Source organism: Oncorhynchus keta, chromosome 14 (assembly GCF_023373465.1).
Source record: "Oncorhynchus keta strain PuntledgeMale-10-30-2019 chromosome 14, Oket_V2, whole genome shotgun sequence".
Taxonomy (NCBI): Eukaryota; Metazoa; Chordata; class Actinopteri; order Salmoniformes; family Salmonidae; genus Oncorhynchus; species Oncorhynchus keta.
Window position 1 is genome coordinate 58,589,368 of NC_068434.1, and position 20,564 is coordinate 58,609,931.

Below are 20,564 nucleotides of genomic sequence, written 5' to 3' on the forward strand. Positions count from 1 at the left end.
CGATGAAGACATCTTGGTCTTTACACTTAACTCAAACAAACCTTTGAAATGGCTAATGAACTTCCTTTCAAACCGTTTTTGGAAATAACATTAAACGGTTTCGTTTTTTTACATAGTTGTGCATAGTTATGCGTATCTCTGATCAGATTTGAAGAAAATGTTGGTTATAAAGAGTAAAAGAAATTAAACAGGCATGTACACATGTATTTATTGGAGCATATAAATCTTGCACACCACACCACACCCTGCACTCTTGCAGACAATTCAGGTGTCTGCAAATACATAGTGCCTTTAGAATGTATTCACACCCCTTGATTTTTTCCACATTTTGCTGTGTTACTGCTTGAATTTCAAATGGATTAAATCGAGATTTTGTGTCACTGGCCTACACACAATACCCCATAATGTCAAAGTGGAATGATGTTTTTAGAATTTATTACAAATTCATTAAAAATTAAAAGCTAAAATGTCTTGAGTTAATAAGTGTTCAACCCGTGTGTTATGGCAAGCCTAAATAAGTTCAAGAGTAAACATTTGCTTAACAAGCCACATAATAAGTTGCTGGATTCACTCTGTGTGCAATAATAGTGGTTAACATGACTGTTGAATGACTACTTCATATCTTTACCCCACACATACAATTATCTGTAAGGTCCCTCAGTTCATTTCAAACAGAGATTCAACCACAAAGACCAGGGAGGTTTTCCAATGCCTCGCAAAGAAGGGCACCTGTTGGTAGATGGGTAAAAAAACAAAACAGACATTGAATATCCCTTTGAGCAAGGTGAAGTTTTTAATTACACTTTGGATGGTGTATCAATACACCCAGTCACTACAAAAATAGAGGCGTCCTTCCTAACTCAGTTGCCGGAGAGGAAGAAAACCGCTCAGGGATTTCACCATGAGACCAATGGTGACTTTGAAACAGTTACAGAGTTTAATGGCTGTGATTGGAGAAAACTGAGGATGAATCAAACACATTGTAGTTACTCCACAATACTAAGATAAATGACAGAGTGAAAAGAAGGAAGCCTGTACAGAATACAAATATTCCAAAAACATGCATCCTGTTTGCAATAATGCACTAATGTAAAACTACAAACTATGAGGACAAAGCATTATGTTGGGGGAAAACCAACACAACACATCACTGAATACCACCATATTTTCAGGCACAGTGGTGGCTGCATCATGTTATGGGCATGCTTGTCTTCGGAAAGGACTAAGGAGTTTTTTGGGATACAAATTTAATTTGAGATAAATTCACAAACATTTCTAAAAACATGTTTTCACTTTGTCATTATGGGGTATTGTGTGTAGATGGGTGAGAAAAAAACATCAATTTAACCCAACAAAATGTGGAATAAGTCAAGGGGTATGAATACTTTCTGAAGGCACTGTACATATACACCTCCTACAACCTATATTATTCTGATTATACAGAATCTGGTGTCAACCACTTCTCTATTGCAGGCAGTGTCTCTGTGAACCATACAGTGTTTTCCACGTTGATTCTGAGCATGCAGACCTAGCTGAAGTGACTAAGAATGAGCTCCTGACGGATTCGGACTGCCTCTGAGTCCACAGCCTCTGGCTTACAACTGCCCTCCTCCGACTGGTCTGGCATATCAGTCCTCTCAAACGTCCAGGCATCCAAGCCTGATTGCAATGACACGTTGTGCAAGACACAGCAGGCCAGAATGATGTGAGAGCACTTCTCAGGTAAGTACTGAAGGTAGCCTTTGGACCCATCCAGGCAACGGAAACGGGTTTGAATGGCCCTGAACGTGCGGTCCACAATCTCATGAGTGGCAGTGTGAGCCAAGTTGTATCGAAAGTCCGCTGAAGTTTCTGGGTACTGGACAGGTGTCATCAGCCATTTCTTTAAAGGATAGCAGCAGTCTCCTAGAAGACAAGACTTGGCTAGGTTAGACATTATGAAAGAGGGAGGCTTGAAGAGCAAAACAATTTGTTTTTATAAATTGTATTTTCAACAATGAAAGTTTAAATGGAGGATTATGAGCTATATTACCTAAAAACCAGCCTTCATGACTTTCCTGTTCTTCCAATTCCTTGTACACTGAAGACTGCTTTAATATGAAATCATCCTGTAAGCTGCCAGGCCAGTTAGTCTCTGCACTGAGCAAAAGTCCCCTGGCATCACACACAAGTTGGCAGTTAATTGAATGGAAGCCTTTCTTATTGACATATGAAGAATCCTCTGCATTGGGTGCCTTAATGGCTATATGGGCACAGTCTACAACACCCATGACGTTTGGTATTCCCGCTACCCTGAAAAACTCCTCTTTGGACTGCTGTTTTGTAGCTTCGTCTCTCATGAATACTATGCACTCTGGAGCTTTCTCAACCAGTGCCTTGGTTACATTTGTCACACAGCGACTCATGGAAGCTTGGCTAATGCCAATGGCATCTCCCATCCTCGTCTGGAAGAATCCCGAGGTATAGAATCCTAAAGCAGCAAGAATCTGAACTTCTGGGCTTATTGCTCGAGACCTTTGTGTACGTCGTGATAATGTGTCACGCAGTAGCTCCACCAGGTAGTAGATGAAATCTCGAGGGAATCCAAATGTTGTTAATAGAAACTCGTCTGAAACGGTCTCTATATCAAACCTGTCGAGAGTTTTATGTCCACGACCATGGAGCAGCAGGTCACAATCCAGGATGGCTATTTGTATAGCCATTTCTACTTATGTATATTCTGTAGGGGGCAAAAAGAGAAAGGCATTGTTGAATGCATTAAAACAGAGCCTGGTGTTTTCAGCATGGTCTATTTCTTTCAATATTATGTTCTGGTATGATATGCTTCTCTAACATTACTGGATACAAAAATGATTGGTTTTCTATACAAACGCTACTAGCTAGCTAACCAGCTAGCCTAGCAATTTCCTTATCAGACATTTCTTTGGGAACAGTGAACCCGAGATGGTGCAAACTTAGAAGAATGCGAACTATAAATATCATGCATTTGTAAAAACACGTCGAATTTGAATCCTACCGGCGTTTGCTGTTGTTGTTGTTGTGACTCGTCTGCGTAAAGTACATTGCGCATATCACTTTTCTGATAACTAGCAAAAATATTTGAGATGCAGTTTCGATTTTATTTAAAAATAAACAAAAAAACAAATGAACGGAATTATTGTTTCCAAAACAACGTGTAATATGTTTGTATTGATGATAAAACACTGACATATCGATATATGCAATTTTGCAGATTTTATAGACCACCGTGTTGGAGATGAATGTGCTTCTCAAAATACAACTCCTTCGAAACACGCCATACCCCCAATGAAAATAAACAACAAATGGGCCAGCTGGTTAAGGCTTGTGTCCCAATAACATAATGCGACGGTGTGAACTTAGCCAATATAAGAATATGTCAAATTTAGGCATATAGGTAACCAGAACTACGCTGTTCAGCGCAACATTCAAGTACAAGTTGTGATTTTCGGATGTGACGAGCTAACGTTAAGTACGTACATGCCAGCTAGCTGTCTTGCTACGCTAGCTAGGTACTAGCTAGCCATGCTATCAAATTAATTAGATAGATAGCTACCACCAATCTTGAATGTTTTCTTGTCATTGACAGCCAATATGTTTTACTAAAATATTACCACAAGCTTAATATGGACACACTATAGAGTTCTTAGCTAATATGACTATAGTCACTCTTGCTTTTGGGGGGGTTGTTTTCTTTCAATGTTGGTTAAGGGCTTGTAAGTCAGCATTTCACTGTACGGTCTACACCTGTTGTAGTCGGCGCATGTGACAAATAACATTTGATTTGATTTTAATGGTGCTAGACAAAATCCAGCAAGCCGTTGTTTTGACTGGCAAGCCGTCGATATAGGCTGCCAACAGTTGTACGATTAATTTGTCTGTCCTTGCTCACCAGAATGTGTTTTTACATTACAGGGGCATTCCATGATGGACAGTGATCTAAGTCCTCAGGATAAAAAAGACTTGGACAAGTTCATAAAGTTTTTCGCTTTGAAGGTACTGCCTTTAATTATATGCAATATTGCCACACTTCGATTATCAAGCACTTTCTACAGTATTCCTGCGCTGATTAATTCACTGAGGTTGATAATTCCCTAATTTCTCTGTGTCATCAGACAGTGCAGGTGATAGTCCAAGCGCGACTTGGGGAAAAAGTATGCACACGCTCCTTGTCTTCACCTACTGGCTCTGATTGGGTAAGTCACAATGAATTCTTTGCCTCTCAACTCATTAATTTACCTATGTTAATTTTCTCCTGAAAGGGTTGTGGATTCAAGTCTCATTAAACTCAATTATTTTCACCAGTTCAATCTGGCAATCAAAGATATCCCAGAAGTTACACACGAGGCAAAGAAAGCTCTGTCCGGGCAGCTTCCTGGCATCGGACGATCCATGTGTGTTGAGATCTCCCTCAAAACCTCAGAGGTAAGATAGCACTGACTGGTGTTCACAGACAGTTCTTGAGACAAGTGGTCTGGATCATTGGGCATTTGTTCATCAATCAATCCAAGTGACTGTAAAGGTTAGAAAAACATGAACATGTTTTTGTCATATTTTACAGGGAGACTCAATGGAATTGGAGACATGGTGTCTCGAAATGAACGAGAAGTAAGTAATGAGAAGTAGTTTTGTGTTTTCTTATTTTAGTGCTTCAGTTTTTGTAGTTGGGCCGTAACACTCAACATTTCTGATTTTTTTTTTTCAGGTGTGACAAAGATATTAAGGTGTCCTACACTGTCTACAACCGCCTGTCATTACTGCTCAAGTCACTGCTGGCCATTACAAGGGTAACCCCAGCCTACAAACTCTCACGAAAGCAAGGCCATGACTATGTCATACTGTACAGGTTTGTTTTCTTGTATACAGATAAGTGTTATCATTATTTTGACCGGTATTGCTAACAATGGAGTTTTATCGTGTTAGTAAACAATCTGACTAATAGATACATTATTTTGCAGGATATATTTTGGAGAGGTTCAACTCACAGGATTGGGAGAAGGTAACCATGCCCGTCATATTATTTACAGTGCATTCGGAAAGTATTCAGACCCCTTGACTTTTTAACATTTTGTTACGTTACAGCTTTATTCTAAAATGTATTAAATTGTTTTTCCCCCTCATCAATCTACACACAATACCCAATAACGTCAAAGCAAAAACTTTCTTCTTTGAATGTTTTGAAAATGTATTAAAAATAAAAACACATATTACATTTTCATAAGTATTCAGACCATTTACTCAGCACTTTGTTGAAGCACCTTTGTTAAAGATTACAGCCTTGAGTCTTCTTGGGTATGACGCTACAAGCTTGACACACCTGTATTTGGGGAGTTTCTCCCATTCTTCTCTGCAGATCCTCTCAAGCTCTGTCAGGTTGGATGGGGACCATTGTGGCAAAGCTATTTTCAGGTCTCTCCAGAGATGTTAGATCTGGTTTTGGCTGGGCCACTCAAGGACATTCAGACTTGTCCTGAAGCCACTCCTCCATTGTCTTGGCTGTGTGCTTATGGTTGTTGTCCTATTGGAAGGTGAACCTTCACCCCAGTCTGAGATCCTGAACACTCTGGGGGAGGTTTTCATCAAGGATCTCTCTGTACTTTGCTCCATTCATCTTTCCCTCGATCCTGACAAGTCTCCCAGTCCCTGCCGCTGAAAAGCATCCCCACAACATGATGTTGCCACCACCATGCTTCACCATAGGGATGGTGCCAGGTTTCCTCCAGATTTGTCCAGTCAGGCCAAAGAGTTCAGTCTTAGATTAATCAGACCAGATGCTATTTACTGAGGAGTGTAGTATTCCATCTGGCCACTACCATAAAGGCCTGATTTATGGAGTGCTGCACAGATGGTTGTCCTTCTGGAAAGTTCTCACATCTCTACAGAGGAACTTTGGAGCTCTGTCAGAGTGATCATTGGGTTCTTGATAACCTCCCTGACGAAAGTCCTCCCCCGATTGCTCAGTTTGGCCGGGTGGCCAGCTGGAGGAAGAGTCTTGGTGCTTGTAAACGTATTTTGTTTAAGAATGATGGAGGCCATTGTATTATTGGGGACCTTCAAAGCTGCAGACATTTTTTGCTACCCTTCCCCAGATCTGTGCCTCGACACAATCCTGTCTTGGAGCTCTACAGACAATTCCTTCGACCTCATGACATGGTTTTTGTTCGGACATGCACTGTCAACTGTGGGACCTTTTATATAGACAGGTGTGTGCCTTTCCAAATCATGTCCAATCAATTAAATCTACCACCGGTGGACTCCAAGTTGTATAAATCATCTCAAGGATGATCCATGGAAACAGGATGCACCTGAGCTCAATTTCGAGTTGCATAGCAAAGGGTCTGAATACTTATGTAAAATGTCTAAAAACCTGTTTCATTTTGTCATTATTGGGTAATGTGTGTAGATTGATGAGGAATAAAATGATTGTATCTATTTTGGAATAAGGCTGTAACGTAACAAAATGTGGAAAAAGTCAAGGGGTCGGAATACTTTCCGAATGCACTGTATACATTTTGTTGGTTGTCTGGATCTTTGGAAGTGTTGTATAGGGCTGTGAAGATTTTGACATTAGTTTTTTCTGAATGCTGTTTTTCAGGGTTCCAGACAGTGCGTGTAGGAGTTGTGGGAACTCCCATTGGAACAATCACCTTGTCTTGTGCTTACAGGACAAACCTGGCCTTCATGTCCACCAGGTACAGAAACAGAAGCTGTTCTTGTTCACAGCACTGCATGGGCTCACTCCTCAGTGGTCAAAAATGCACTGCCTGTAAAATCTGCCACCATGTTTTCCCCTTTTCTTCCACGTCCTCTCCTTGTTCTCCACTGGTTTTAGCTATACACTTCCATTATTCATAATTCTATATTCATAATCTCACAGGCAGTTTGAGAGGACGGCTCCGATTATGGGCATAATTATTGACCACTTCGTTGAGCGCCCCTTTGGCAACATGGGACACATGCGTCCATGTAACTACAGGTGGGTTAGCCCTCGCCCAAACACCGATACTGACCCAATACAGATTTGTGCATGCCTATTATTTATTATCATCGTTAGTGATGGTATAAATTAAAGGATTGAGTAATAATCTGGCCATGTTTGTTTGCCTTCCCTATACTCCAGAGCACCCGGGGAAGATGAAGGAGCATACAATGGGGTGGAGGATTCTCAGGAAGTGTGCACCACGTCCTTCTCCACTTCTCCACCCTCACAAGTACGTATGTCACCGCTTAGCAAAGTCGATCTTTGCAACATGTGTAACTTCAGAGGTGGTGTCCATGGTGAGGTTTGAGATTTGTGAATGTTACTTAGACACGCCCATATGTAAAGACTCCCTCTCATGTCATAAATCACATCCAAATGGGTCAGGTGTTTTCTTAAACGATTATGTCTGGCACCGCATTCAAATAGACATACATATTCAAACATTTGACCCATATTGATGATCATGCATCCAACTGTTGTGTGTATTTGTGGATCTGGTGGTTTGGTATTCTCATACCCAAAGCTCATTTCACATGTCTGGCTGTGGGAAAAGTAGATGTTTTGTGTTGGAGACATTACCAAGCCCCCATACCATATTTCTCCTTTCTGTTTTCTGTATAAGTGCTTTCATCTCTTAGCCCCTTTTCCCTCTCTCTCTTTCTGTGCTGTCTGTGTAGTGTGTGTACACTGTAAGTAAGGCACATTTAAAGACCCCTAAACCTGCAGTGATGGACACTCTGAAAGTCCCCATGATGGGCCTGGCCTTCTCACACCAAGTGAGTCTTGCGTGTGTGGGCATGTTATCTCACTCACTCACAATGCCTGAGGTGTTCCAGGACTTTTTGGCCTGTCTTCTATTATCTGTTTAAAAGTAATAGAAGTATGGAGCGCTTAAAAGCTGATCAATGGAAGCAATCAAATGGGACAGCTCTGTCTCCCTTACATTGGGGCGTCCAATCAAAAACGCATCTTTTGACCAATGGGTAAAATAATGTTTTTCTGTGTAGATATTCCTCTAAGAAAACCAATGGTCCTAACCTCGTATCTCTATAATAATCTGTTGAACCCTTCCAGAATTAGGGTGTCTAAATCAATGGAGTCCAGAGAGAGAAAAAAAAGTGCTAAAAACTGAGGGAAATTGTGCAAGAAACCAGGTTACTGGCTACCTGACAGGCTCACTTTCCCATTGAACTCATCATATTTCTTCTCAAATCTGCAGGACATAAAACAATATAGATGTAAGATGGATATGAGTTTCGAGACGTGACATTAATTATTTTCACATTTTAGTATACGCTTTTCATATTCATCTGAAATTCCTGTTATTTTTTTGAGGATTTCTCACAATAACGGGCGTATCTCTGTGAAATGTCAATGGCGCACTGAGCATTTTTTTACCAAGCTTTTTATTTTCAAAGCCTTTTACATTATTTCATTCAGCTCGTGTCATGCTAATTGCGCTTTTTGCGACCCGCAGAAACAACTTTGAAGACGATGACCACAAAATGTAAAGTGCTCACAAGTTGACACAAGAAACGTGCACCGCTAGGTCAACAGAGCTCGGTGCTTATTATGGGATGTATTACGTTACAAAATCCAACTTTTTGTATGTAATGTTAATGATATGTTAGAGAGAGTCCAGTTCATTAATAATCACATTTGTCTTGGTAAAAGGTATTTTATAACATAAGGAAGTACTTATGCCATTATCTACTGACTGCCCTAGAATTCCGAACCTAAATCCTTTCCACATTGGTTTGCTGATAATGATTCCTTAACAAATAGTTAGTCGTCACTTAAATATATGAAGATATTAATCACGTTCATTGTCAGGGTAAGTCAAATCTGCCTTAGAATCTTTACCCTGTCCTCTCTAATGCTATACTTACTACCTCCTGCTGCTTGCTCCCATCACCTCATTTCTCCTCTGTGGATTAATTCATGTTTTAGCTTGCTCTCTCTTTCTTACTTTTCTCTCTCTTTCTTACTTTTTCTCTCTCTCTCCCTCTCCTCTTCTCTCTCTCTCTCAGCTCTACTGCTCTCGTCTTTCTTATCAGCCTCCTGTTCTTGTCGGAGCTGCTGACTTCTGCCACCCTTCCACCTTAAACGCTGCCAACCCACACCAGGTAACCACCCAGGTATTGAGCGAGTCAAATCACATCTTATTTGTCACATGCTTAGTCTACACCTGCTGTTTACAAACAGTGAAATGCTTACTCACGGGCCCTTCCCAACAATGCCGAGAGAGACGAAAAATAGAGAAATAATAGAAAAGTAATAATAAATACACAATGAGTAACGATAACGTGGCTATATACACAGGGTACCAGTACAGAGGGGATGTGCAGGGGTACGAGGTAAATCTGCACCTACTGTATAACTAGGAATAAAGTGACTAGGCAACAGGATCAATAACAAATAAGTAGCAGCAGCGTATGTGATGAGTCAAAGTTAGTGCAAAAATGGTCCATGCACATATTGTACATATATGTACATATTTAACTAACTATTTAGCAGTCTCATGGCTTGGGGGTAGAAGCGGTTCAGGGTCCTGTTGGTTCCAGACTTGGTGCATCGGTACAGTCTATGACTTGGGTGGCTGGAGTCTTTGACCATTTTTAGGGCCTTCCTCCGACACCGCCTGGTCAAGCAGTTGCTATACCAAGCGGCGACGCAGCCAGTCAAGATGTTCTATATGCATGGATTTGAGGGCCAACACGGGAAACAAAGCTTTGCATAGGTGTATCAACATGACTCAACCAGTGCTAACTATGGTCTTTCACACGTCCTATGTAGATGGGAATCCCAGGGAAGGAGGGGGGTGTACCCCAGCAGGTGCCTGTGCAGCCTTGTCATGGTGCCCAGGCAGAGCATGGACGAGTGTCCTCATGCCCCCCCGCTGATCATGTTCCCGCCACTCCCTCCAGCAGGTAAGCCCCAGTCTGCCATGACCCCCATGTGACAAAAGCGAAACACCCCGTGGGACTGTGGATCACCTGAGATTATACTTGCTTGGGAGAAACCTGTCGGTTACAACTTTGCCATGTTATCTTTCAAAGTGGTGAGGGTGCAGAGACCTTGTCGAGGAGCATTGAGGTGAAGGGTGTCTCTCCCTGTGATGTACTGGAGACCACCTTCACCAGGAAAGTGGGTGCCTTTGTCAACAAGCCAGGCACACAGGTCGGGACAACCTTATTATGTCCTTGTTTAAGTACACACTTTTGATATTTTTTGCTGGAAGTACCCATTTTTACAAGTAATGGACAAAATACCAGTGAGTATTATACCCTTGTAATCACTGCCGTATTACTCTTTGTCCATTGCAGGTAACCACAGCAAGCCTGGACTTACCATTTGCAGCGTTTGCTCCCAGAGCCTATGACCTCGAGGAAAATGACCCTATGGTAAATCAAATATTCACATACATAATTGTCACCCTTAAATAACAATTTTCTGGGTTATGATTAGGAGTCATTTTAGTGCAGACATGGTAATGATACCACTTCTCCTTTATCCAAGGTTCAGCCGCCGGAGTCCCCAGCCACGTCCTCTCCCCTGCAGGGCAGTTTACACTCCCAGGGCTCTGGAGAGAGTGGTGGCCCGGCACAGGACGACTTTGTTATGGTGGACTTTGTAAGTACCCTGCCTTCGGTAACAGAGTAAAAAACAGACTGCATTTTGGTCAAGGATAATAATAATTAGATCAATCTAACCACATTTCTATGCCGTATCAAATGCTGCTACGAACACATGTCTGTCTGTCAATTGTGGATGTTATCTGCAGAGGAAGAAAACATTCATTTTCTTCGTGTAGAAATGAGCATTACTTACGTCACTTAGCAGTGGTAATTTAATGTGTCTGCATACTATGTTCGATTTGCTCCTAGCATAACTCGGCTAGACGAAGTGAATGTCCGTGCCTCACAATACTCCCTTTAATTAGACCTTCGCTGGAAAATGAGCAAAATAAAGCAGCAATAGTACTGTTTGCCCCTCTTTAGATGCCGTAGCAGTATACACTAAGATAACTCAAGAAATCTGTAATAAATTCCGACGTTTCTGCGGAGGAGCTCTTAGTCACGCAATTTTACAACTAACTAAGATGTTTGATGCAGTATTTCTCAACTGAAACAATTTGCATGACAACGAGTTATCTCTCGTTGAACGACATCAAACACTTCATTGAAATAATCCCTACAGTTGACCAGTCACTTACAAAAGGGGAGTAGACTTCGGCTACTGAACTTCTGATTGCCTCAGGAGAAAGAAAATTGTGTGCATGAACAGCCGAAGAAACTGTTTCGGATGGGAAGCATGCAGACGCCTTCAGACAGTATTTCTTTCTGGCCTGTATCTGGGCTGTAGTGACCATGAGAAATGAAATGCAAAACAGTCAAAGGCGAATGCAACAAAGCACATAGCAAGGCTTTTAAAGCAACAGAGGGAGAGATGTCAGCTTTGAATATTTTAGATAAATGCTTCTGATGAAGAGAAAATGAAGCTTATGGGAATGAGTGTTCTTAATTAAAATCTCTGACCTGTTCTCTCGTGGTTAACAATTGAGAATTAATTAGGACTGTTGCTGGCAAGAACATTTTAAAAACGGAACCTCTTTGTCAATAATATGTGCTGCTGACAGCAAAATCGTAGGATCGATCGTCTATTATTAAGGAAGGGTCTGTTACAGTTGTTGCCCTGCACATCTGATTGTGTTCTGCGTGCTCTGTGTTATTCAGAAGCCTGCGTTCTCTAAGGATGACCTGCTTCCCATGGACCTTGGCACATTCTACAGAGAGTTCCAGAACCCCCCACAGCTCGCCAGCCTCACTATTGATGTCAGTTCTCAGTCCATGGCAGAAGACCTGGTGAGATGAGACACACTTCTGACTTCCAAAGAGAGATGGTTTCTGTTTTGTTGCCAGGTGGGGGGGTCTCCTTGTGTATGAAGTGGTCCTGTTGGAATTTAAATGACTGACGGATAGTAGTGAGAGGGGAACATAGCAGTTACCATTATACGATTTACTGTGTTTGAATGTATCTTTTCTGTGGTGCTTTTTAGTCTAATAAATCAATATCTTAGTCATGTGTTTGTAATGATGTTGTTCATTTTCCCAACAGGACTCTCTTCCTGAAAAACTTGCAGTATACGAGAAGAACATTGATGAATTTGATGCATTTGTGGACACATTGCAGTAGGGATAGAAATAGATCCACTGGCTGCAATGACAAATTATCCCATTTAGTCCATCTGCAAGGTCCTGTTGTCTTTCGAGCTTGTTTGCATTCAGTCTGTGTATGCCTCTTTTTTCTTCTCTAGATTTGAAATTCCACATTGATTTGTAATCGGAATGTTCCTCTTCAAACCTCACTGGTTGATGTATTGTAGAGTAAGAGAGCCTGTACCCAACAGAAGACATCTTAAAAAATATATATTTTTTTCTGATGTGAGAAACTACATTTGCTCTAGTGTTGAGCAGACTGTCATAGCGTACATACCAAATCCCCTCTCACCTTGCTGTTATAGAACTTAACACACAATAACAAAACATTCAGTTCATGAAAGCGATCTTGTCTAAATAATGTCAGGAGGCATTGTATTATTGCTGTCCCGTGTGACACGGAGAACGTTCATAGCGCCTATGGAGTCAGACATGGCTATGTTTTAGTAGATGTGAAGAAGCCAAGCTATGTATGGAAAATGATCAGTAGTAGTCAATCTATACCCAAGAAACAAACATACTCTGAATCTGTATATTGAAAGAAGTTCTTTTTGTAAATTGGGAGAAATGTTATCTTCCTACCAACTTTAGGACAAGTATCACTACAAATGATGTACCATATAAAGGAAGTTTACTTTTTCCCCTTATCTGTGAAAAGGCTAACCATTATTTGCACTTTCAATGTATCAATCTGAAGTCCTCTTGATTTTCCCAATGCTTTGTTAATATACAGTAGCATGGTCATGCATAATAAAAGTTATTTCAAATGGCCTATTTTGTATTATCGGAAAGGAATAAGCCAGAGGCCCTATATATATATATATATATATATATATATATATTTTTTTTTTCTGATTGTGGTCGTTTGTGATTTATACCAGCACACCACGAGTGATTGTATTTGTCGCCCCTCTTGAAGCTTAAATACAATAGAGCATCAATACTCTTGTCAAATGAGTACGCCCCTCCACCCAACTGAATAAATCAAACGAAGGCACTTTTAACCATCACCTTTTATTTATACTTTATATTCACAACATAAAAAAAGATCTTGAAAGTAAGATACCTAGAACTGAGGAAAATAGTCTTAGAGGCATTTCATTTTCACTGTAGCAACCAGGAAATACTATTTGACAACACAGTTAAACAGTACAATAAAGGTGGACAAACGGGCACAATTTTCACGAGATATGACAAGTGGTAGTTACTCGCCTGTTTCCTTAAGGCACACAGACGCAAATGGGGTCAAAGGTTCTACTAAGCCACTGATCCGCATGTCAATGCAATTGTTTCATTGACATGATTAGGAAGTTTTCATAATAGACAAAACAGAAGCACAACAGAACTCTTACTTATTCAGTCTTAATATTAGCACGGTTCTTGTTCAGGATATGTTCATTACAAAGTCATTCAGGATTACAAAGCACAGGAGTCGTACCCCCAAAGGTTTGGCCACTGCAAATAGAAAGAAATCTATGTTTTAAGGTTAAAAAAAAAATCAAATGGAACCCTCTTAGTGTTCTCCAACGCATTTGGAATTGAACAAAAGCAACGGACGTCAAAATTGACAAAATAAGGCTCAGAAAAAAACTAATCTGACAGTTAACATACAGAACAAAAACAAATACAGTATGGCCTGAGAGCCCAATGGGTCTGTAAGTACACAGCATTTCAGTCTATCCATGACTAGGAGCCCTTTTGTTTCCCCCTACTGACTTTAAGGCTTCATAAAATATATTTCGCCAGCAATGACACTAGCCATCAAAGCCTTTACATCTGGATAATGATTTTCAAGGAATAATTGCCGTAGGTAGAGTAATAATGCACACAAAAGTAGAATATGTATCATGAACACTGTCCTGCATTGAGAAAGCAAATCAGGCATAACATTAATTGTAGAAGTTACACGATTAAGACTAATAGAGTTTTTTTTTAAATAGTTGACCTGTAGAAATTATAAAAAATTAAGACTTGGCAAATGTAATGCAGCAGAAAGAAACAAACGAAGGCTTGCTGGAAATATTTTAAAAGGCGATATGTGACAAACATTTTTTTTTTTAACGTAGATACACACTTATGGTTTTATTCTGCGATAGACTGTAGCTTTACGCATAACCATGATACCTAAATAAGATGTGCCAAAATATAAACTCCAGAAAGAATTTAGACTACATCGAATACCGGAGTACACTGGCACATTGAGTGTAGCGACCGATCATTTATGAAATTCTAAAATGATTTGTTCCAACGCAAATAGGACTAGACATACCAAGTAAATTAATATGAAATATATTTTGCTCCCCAGATACAAAACATTACATAAATGTTCTCAGAAATCTGTACCATCAAAATAAATATTTGATATGATTCAAACCAGAACAGATGTGAACTGGTTTTGGTTATTCCAATTGTTTTAAAGACCAAATCGTGTACACTGTGTTGAACCTTTCCTGAGTGATAGATATCTGGCGGAGACATTAAAGCCTTCTTCATACCCGACTTCTAACCTGACTTTTGGCCTCTTTTGGCATCTTCAACGGTTCGTCTCCCCTGTTTTGTTTTTCTCTCTCTGTGTCCTCAGTCACAATACACTCATGCATTTGGCAACACTACTAGGGGACACTGGGAGAGACACAGTTACGCTGTACTAGACCAATACAGAGACAGGGTCAGAGATGGGGATTTAAACACGGAATGAAATGTGGCGTGGTTAGAGATAGCTGTACAGGAGACGTGTTACGGGGAAAAGACCTTGTGGTGTTGGTCCAACAGAGTTCTGGTGAAGTTATTGATGGGGCCGATGGCACTGAGCGTCATGGCCGCGTCTTGTCCCCATAGCAGGTTGGGTCCGAACACCACTGCCAGGTTGGCGTTGTTCATCTTGTTGATCTCACTTTGTGCAGACACCTACATGGGCAAGCATGCATGTTTGTAGAATAGCAATAAGAACAAAACAACTCACTGGTTTATTTACACAAACCGGTAAAGGCCAGTGTCGCCAGGCAGTATTAAATGCCAAGATCGAAGACTATTTTAGACAGAAGCCTAAAATAACAGGCCTCAAAGAAAAAATGGAGTGTTTGCAGAGCTTCTGAGAAGTATTCAGCTGGGGATATGAAAACATACCTGCACCAGGAACTCAATGAGGAACTTCAGGGAGGCATAGTTCTCCTCAGGGAGCATAGCCAGCATGTTCCGGATCGCAGTCACTTGGGAACTGCTGTCAACATCTGAGGAATGAGTATAACAAATACACCGTTTATATTATACTGCTATGACTTAAAACTATCCTCTAAGGATTACGACCTACAAAACAAATTGACAGCTATAGTGATATTTTGTATACCTATAGTAAATCAAACGTAAAAATATATCCCCATTGTCTACTGTGTGGAGGATAAGAGAGTCTTCCCCAGACTTACTGTGGAAGTTGACAATGTCGTTGTAGAGCTGGTAGGTGAGGAGGGGTTCTGGTAGTTCTCTGAGGAATGTCTTGAGGATGACAGCTGCCAGGTGAACGTCCTCCATCTGGGAAAAACTCACCTCCTCACCTGGAGCCACAGACGGACACAATTACAGACACAGACAATCACAGTCGTACAAATCCCACAGCTACAGCCAAAGAGGTAATTAGGTCTACCCAGGGATTTCAAGACCAGATATATATATTTTTTTTAGATATTCATTTAAGAGTAACAATGAGTGAAAATCATTCACCCGAGTTATATCTGTGCTGAACATCCTTAACGAGGGTCACGTTGGCTGACCGCCGGAATATCCCCTCAATTTCAAGACCTAAGACAGGACAGAAAATGGGGGAAACCATAGAAACAAAACATTTTGTAAAACAGAACCAAATAACAGAATTAGCCTTGTTTTGCAAGTCAAATACTAATCCAGGTACAGTATCCATGAAATTAGAATGGAATTGTCCAAAAGATGATCATCAGAACAAAGACTCAAAAGTTGAACCCATCATCATCAAGCAAAATCACCACTGGTAAAACATGCAAAAATAGTGCTCACCTTGTTCCATTAAGAAGGCCACTGTGTCTTGCATCACTAATGGAACTGCTTCGTTGTCAGATCTTCTCGCTCTTAGCCTTGACAAATCAACAAGAACAAAGCACTTAAAAACCTTTGAAACATACACAGGAGAATATCTTACGTATGTATTGAGGGAGTAAAATGCAACAGCCCTCATCCAGCTACCTACATTGGCAAGGGGACTCCAAACTGTTGATTGGGCAGTGGTGGACTGCGGGGGGGGGACATCTGGGCCTGAACTGACGCTTTCAGTGAGGCTCGGATTTTTTCATCATAGCTAACGATTTTGGGTGTGAGAAAGCAGAGTAACGCACTTGACATAGTCAGATATCACAAATAGACATCCATTACACAAGAGTGAATAATTCAATGCCAATGTTGAGATACAGTAGTCACACGTAAAGTGTGAGAAATGTTCTTACTCTCGCACCCGGGTGGGTATCACTAGCTGCTCACACTTAACAATGTCCTCCAGTTCACTCAGGTAGTTGATGTAGTTGATCTTTCGTCCAAACTTGAAGCTAGAAAAGAAAGGATTCATCACAAATGGCAAACACTTTACAGTTAAAGGAATAGAGCGCATATCTGGTGCTTGAATGCTAACCTGATGAGAGGCTTGAAGAGGATGAGAAGAGTCTTGATGAACATGGTGGGGTGGACAATGTACAGTGCCTTGATGTTCTTCTTGTACCTGAAGAAAACAGAGCAGTCAGCAAAAGTAAACTTTTGTTGTTAGAGAAGTCAAGCCATAAGTGCAAATAAAGCACGTTTTTATAGACTTAAGTATGGGTGAGGGCAAAGTCCACTTCCTCTTCGGCTTTAGTTTTCCGATTCAGATCTCTGGTGAAATGGAGTGCATCTCATCATTCATAGGTGAAAAACTAGCAAATGTGCTTTGCAACTATGGTCCCCAGTGTCTGGCTAGAGGCGGGGACTCACTTCCGGTCAAATTCTCTGTAGGCGTCTCTCAGCCAGCTGAGAGATGGCTTGTTCTCACTGGTGAGGCCATTATGGAAGTAGATGAGGGTGTAGTCGCTCTCAACATACTGGTCTAGGGTGGCCTTCAGATACCTGGATGATAGTATGATAGTTGAGAAGTCAATCCTCATCACATGAAAAGACAAACAACGACGACTACTGACTTGACTAGCAGCGGCGGGGGGGAAATCAAAGCACAAACAAGAAGCAATTTATTAGAAATTTGGCAGTATGAAAATGTCTCAATAATCTCTAACAGTAACACCTACATCAGTAGCTTGTGGTGGTCCAGTTCGTGGTGAGGGGGCATTCGACAGGCGTTGAAGACAATCACCTTCCTGCCAAAGTTATCGTCACCTTGACAGCAGATTGAGAGCGGAAAAACAACGTCAACGGGATCCAAGACTGAACATGATATTCACCACAGAAAAGCTACACAAGTAGAGACAAAGTTCTTACCTGCTACTTCTACAATCTGATGCCTGGCAATATCATAGTATGGGTGGTCCCAGGTCAGGTGTGACCCCTCCCCCAATCGCTTGGATATGTCCGTCTCTGTTGAGAGATTCAACCATCTCACACCAGCTCATATCTTTGGAGGCAGATCGCTCAGAATTTCACAACTCAACGTTTCGGATCTGCCCCGTCACGGACAGTATGTGCTCACTGCTCAGGCACTCTTAGAATGAGTTTGCAAACACACTTTGAGCCTCTTCTCAATGCATCCTGAAATAAGTAGATGGGTGTGACATTTCATTTTACAGGCTTAACCCACACACATGACCACGACATCCGCATTGTGTACTTCTGCCAGCAGCAATCTGCAGGCCACACTGACTAAACCAATGCCCTTCTCACAGAGTTAGTCATTAACATGCAGTTGCCCGAGGCGGGGCGAGACAGTGTGCGCTTCATTTGGTATCTCATAAGATGAACCCTTGTTCCCTTCTCTTTTATCATCTGTTCATGAATAATTAGTAATGATTTTGAGAATAATTCAAACTCTAAATCATGGTGCTGTAGATGCATCCATTAGCCACAAATAATGGCATTTGTCTTCAACCTCCCCACCCCTCTAACTCCAATCAGACAGGGGCTGGAGATCTGCTGTGAAACAGAAATTTGACTGTGCCTACAAATAGGATGCATAACTAATGAATGCACACTGTGTCAGAGGGCAATATGCAACGATGTTGCGATAATATGACACGAGTAACAAACGGCTCACTGCATTGGGCTGTGAAGAAGGCTCTTTTTGACTCTTCCCTTGGACTAAAGACAGATTGGCGTAAAACTATGAGATGGTAAAGATGTTTAGAGAAATAACAGCAATAGTAATGGTCCTACAACAACGTTCCATTTCTAAAAACTCAGCTGATCTTACAACAGGCTGATTGGTATCATATTACAAGGGCAAACATTATTTTGCCAGGAATGTGTCTTTTTAAAACGGTGATCTCATGATTTTGTTTTACTCAAGGGATTAGTTGGCTTTTAGAACACTAGAAATTCTTTAAGCAATTTTTAAATTTCAGGAAGCTGACAGCACAGAGAGGTCCAGCTTTCCTTTTAATTGCCTTTAGGTTCTTACCAGACTTGCTCATACTGGAGTCATCTGGGGGCCACAGCTTGTCCCCCATTGGAGACAATTTGAGCAGGTCCAGCGCATTGCTGGGTGGATCATCTACTCCAAGGTCATCATTGAGGTCAACCAGAAGGTCTGAAGACATGGTGGTGTACTATGGGACTCCACACGGAATAAAGTCTGGTCAAGTGCTCAGCCTGTCACAGAAACGAGTGTTAAATTCTGGATGGATGTTGATTATCTAATGCAAAGAGCTGGCACCTTATCTCAGCAGTGGGATCACTTTAAATATCTTGTTTTTTAAGAGTCTTCCTCAAAAGAAAAGCATTCTTCTGACCGTGTCGATTCCCTCCCTATAGCCTAATTTAGACAAATAAAACAGCTAATAAGTGTTAAACAGGCACATTTTTTTAAACATGCATTTTCTATTGTGCTTTGTGGTAATTTATCACTGTTGTAATGGACCCTGTGCGAAATCCATGCAACTAAGTTACCATATTTTAAAGCTGTACTGATGAGTCATAACTGCAGAAGAGCAACTTCAATGGGGCCAGAAAGGACAATGCATATGAAACATGGACGGAAGAAACAAATAGGTCAATAAGCGATTGTCCTTTAGACTAGGCCTATTTCACATCTGCAACCAGGTTAGCATCATTTGGATACATGCCTGTCGAATGCAGCAACAATTGCATGGCTGGTTTGTTTGTGGAAGGCCCACACAACATTTCACACACACACCGATTTTCACATGGAATGACCCAATCTATTTTACAACGCCACAGGGGTTGTGATGGAAGAAGAAGCGTTGTTGTGCTACCCGACGTTCTTCATTTGGCTGCAAGGCCAAATACAGTCCTCCCCATCTATGAGATGCAATCTGTTCTGATATGTTGGTTCTTTAAATATCACGACTGAAGTCAGAAACGCATTCCTGTATGCGCAGTCCACGGGAGTAGAAATGCATTCAGGCAAAGTGTAATAATTTTACACATCTAGCTCAATTAGCCATAAGGGTATATTACGAAACACTGCTACTGCCATGTAACGTCAGCAACCAAAATACGGTGATTCGCGTCTTAGCTGTTTATCTATCGTTACGCAAAACAAGTCTGTAATTTGTCCCGAATCTTCTAGCTAACGCTAGCTATTTCACGTATGCTCCATTACACTGCGATGTCGATAGATTAAAAACAAAAAACGTTGCGTTGGCCAACGTCAGCTACCGACGGTAGAGCAGTAGTTCACCTAACTACTCAACAATGTTTTACAAATGTCGATAGATTCATATAAACGTTAACTAGCTAACCTGTAGGTGTAGACTGTAGTTAGCTAAATTCTTGTTGAGTAGCTAGCTGTTGTCAGCAAGGCACAGTATGTTGTTACCATTATTTTTCCTCGGCTGGTAAGGCTAACCACCTGGTTATAATTGGGATAATCCAAGTTAGCTCGTCTAACGTTTATGTCCTAGCTACAATAACGCGCAAAATACATAGATTATTTCATCAAATAAATTGAATTGTCGGATTTACCGTACAGTCTGTGAAATCGATCCCCGCTGAAAGGCTTTCTAAGTTGTTAGCTGGCTAGGCTACTAACGTTAGCTATGCCAGTGACAGCTGCTTGCTTCACTAGTCACAAACATCCGGTTTTCGTTCGGCGGGTGGAGAGCTCTCTGTCATGGCAAACACACTACTATACTTCTGACTCCGAAAACGAGACAGAGGCATAGGTG

The 20,564-nt window shown here is 41.1% G+C and overlaps 3 protein-coding genes across 12 annotated transcripts; 1 reads left to right on the forward strand and 2 right to left on the reverse strand.

The window, feature by feature from the left end:
* Positions 1-188: 188 nt before the first annotated feature.
* harbi1 (harbinger transposase derived 1) lies at positions 189-3,156 on the reverse strand. The gene is made up of 3 exons (XM_035786681.2): positions 3,017-3,156; positions 2,033-2,719; positions 189-1,905 (listed from the first exon to the last, which is right to left on the reverse strand). Exons 2-3 carry the CDS (start codon positions 2,700-2,702, stop codon positions 1,529-1,531), a joined length of 1,047 nt encoding a protein of 348 aa, XP_035642574.1. The 5' UTR covers positions 2,703-2,719; positions 3,017-3,156; the 3' UTR covers positions 189-1,528.
* A 146-nt stretch (positions 3,157-3,302) lies between these two features.
* On the forward strand, positions 3,303-12,990 carry atg13 (ATG13 autophagy related 13 homolog (S. cerevisiae)). Of its 10 annotated transcripts, none has more exons than XM_035786671.2 (18): positions 3,303-3,490; positions 3,934-4,014; positions 4,134-4,214; positions 4,324-4,443; positions 4,580-4,626; positions 4,724-4,864; positions 4,977-5,017; positions 6,614-6,710; positions 6,896-6,994; positions 7,139-7,229; positions 7,678-7,776; positions 9,031-9,138; positions 9,797-9,930; positions 10,060-10,180; positions 10,327-10,404; positions 10,520-10,633; positions 11,737-11,865; positions 12,119-12,990. In XM_035786671.2, the coding sequence occupies exons 2-18, from the start codon at positions 3,943-3,945 to the stop codon at positions 12,194-12,196; spliced, it is 1,650 nt and encodes a 549-aa protein (XP_035642564.1). In that variant the 5' UTR covers positions 3,303-3,490; positions 3,934-3,942; the 3' UTR covers positions 12,197-12,990. The 10 variants fall into 10 exon arrangements, with proteins under 10 accessions (XP_035642564.1, XP_035642566.1, XP_052317972.1 ...); XM_035786673.2 differs by having other exon boundaries at positions 9,031-9,126; XM_052462012.1 differs by having other exon boundaries at positions 9,058-9,138.
* Positions 12,991-13,217: 227 nt separating this feature from the next.
* LOC118393689 (rho GTPase-activating protein 1) lies at positions 13,218-20,546 on the reverse strand. Its single transcript, XM_035786680.2, has 13 exons — positions 20,362-20,546; positions 18,836-19,026; positions 17,704-17,799; positions 17,514-17,601; positions 17,206-17,337; positions 16,871-16,957; positions 16,689-16,787; positions 16,436-16,543; positions 16,246-16,322; positions 15,937-16,014; positions 15,642-15,770; positions 15,346-15,449; positions 13,218-15,126 (listed from the first exon to the last, which is right to left on the reverse strand). Exons 2-13 carry the CDS (start codon positions 18,972-18,974, stop codon positions 14,956-14,958), a joined length of 1,308 nt encoding a protein of 435 aa, XP_035642573.1. The 5' UTR covers positions 18,975-19,026; positions 20,362-20,546; the 3' UTR covers positions 13,218-14,955.
* Positions 20,547-20,564: the final 18 nt, after the last annotated feature.

Excerpts from the sequence above, each read along its gene's own strand:
- harbi1 (XM_035786681.2), bottom strand. The coding sequence starts at position 2,702 with ATGGCTATACAAATAGCCATCCTGGATTGTGACCTGCTGCTCCATGGT. Across the intron at positions 1,906-2,032 it reads TCATGAAGGCTGGTTTTTAG|GAGACTGCTGCTATCCTTTA; the intron begins GTAATATAGCTC and ends CTTGTCTTCTAG.
- atg13 (XM_035786671.2), top strand. The coding sequence starts at position 3,943 with ATGATGGACAGTGATCTAAGTCCTCAGGATAAAAAAGACTTGGACAAG. Across the intron at positions 4,215-4,323 it reads CACCTACTGGCTCTGATTGG|TTCAATCTGGCAATCAAAGA; the intron begins GTAAGTCACAAT and ends TATTTTCACCAG. Across the intron at positions 4,865-4,976 it reads GACTATGTCATACTGTACAG|GATATATTTTGGAGAGGTTC; the intron begins GTTTGTTTTCTT and ends ATTATTTTGCAG.
- LOC118393689 (XM_035786680.2), bottom strand. The coding sequence starts at position 18,974 with ATGTCTTCAGACCTTCTGGTTGACCTCAATGATGACCTTGGAGTAGAT. Across the intron at positions 16,788-16,870 it reads CTCTTCAAGCCTCTCATCAG|CTTCAAGTTTGGACGAAAGA; the intron begins GTTAGCATTCAA and ends TTTCTTTTCTAG. Across the intron at positions 16,015-16,245 it reads GGCCTTCTTAATGGAACAAG|GTCTTGAAATTGAGGGGATA; the intron begins GTGAGCACTATT and ends GTCCTGTCTTAG.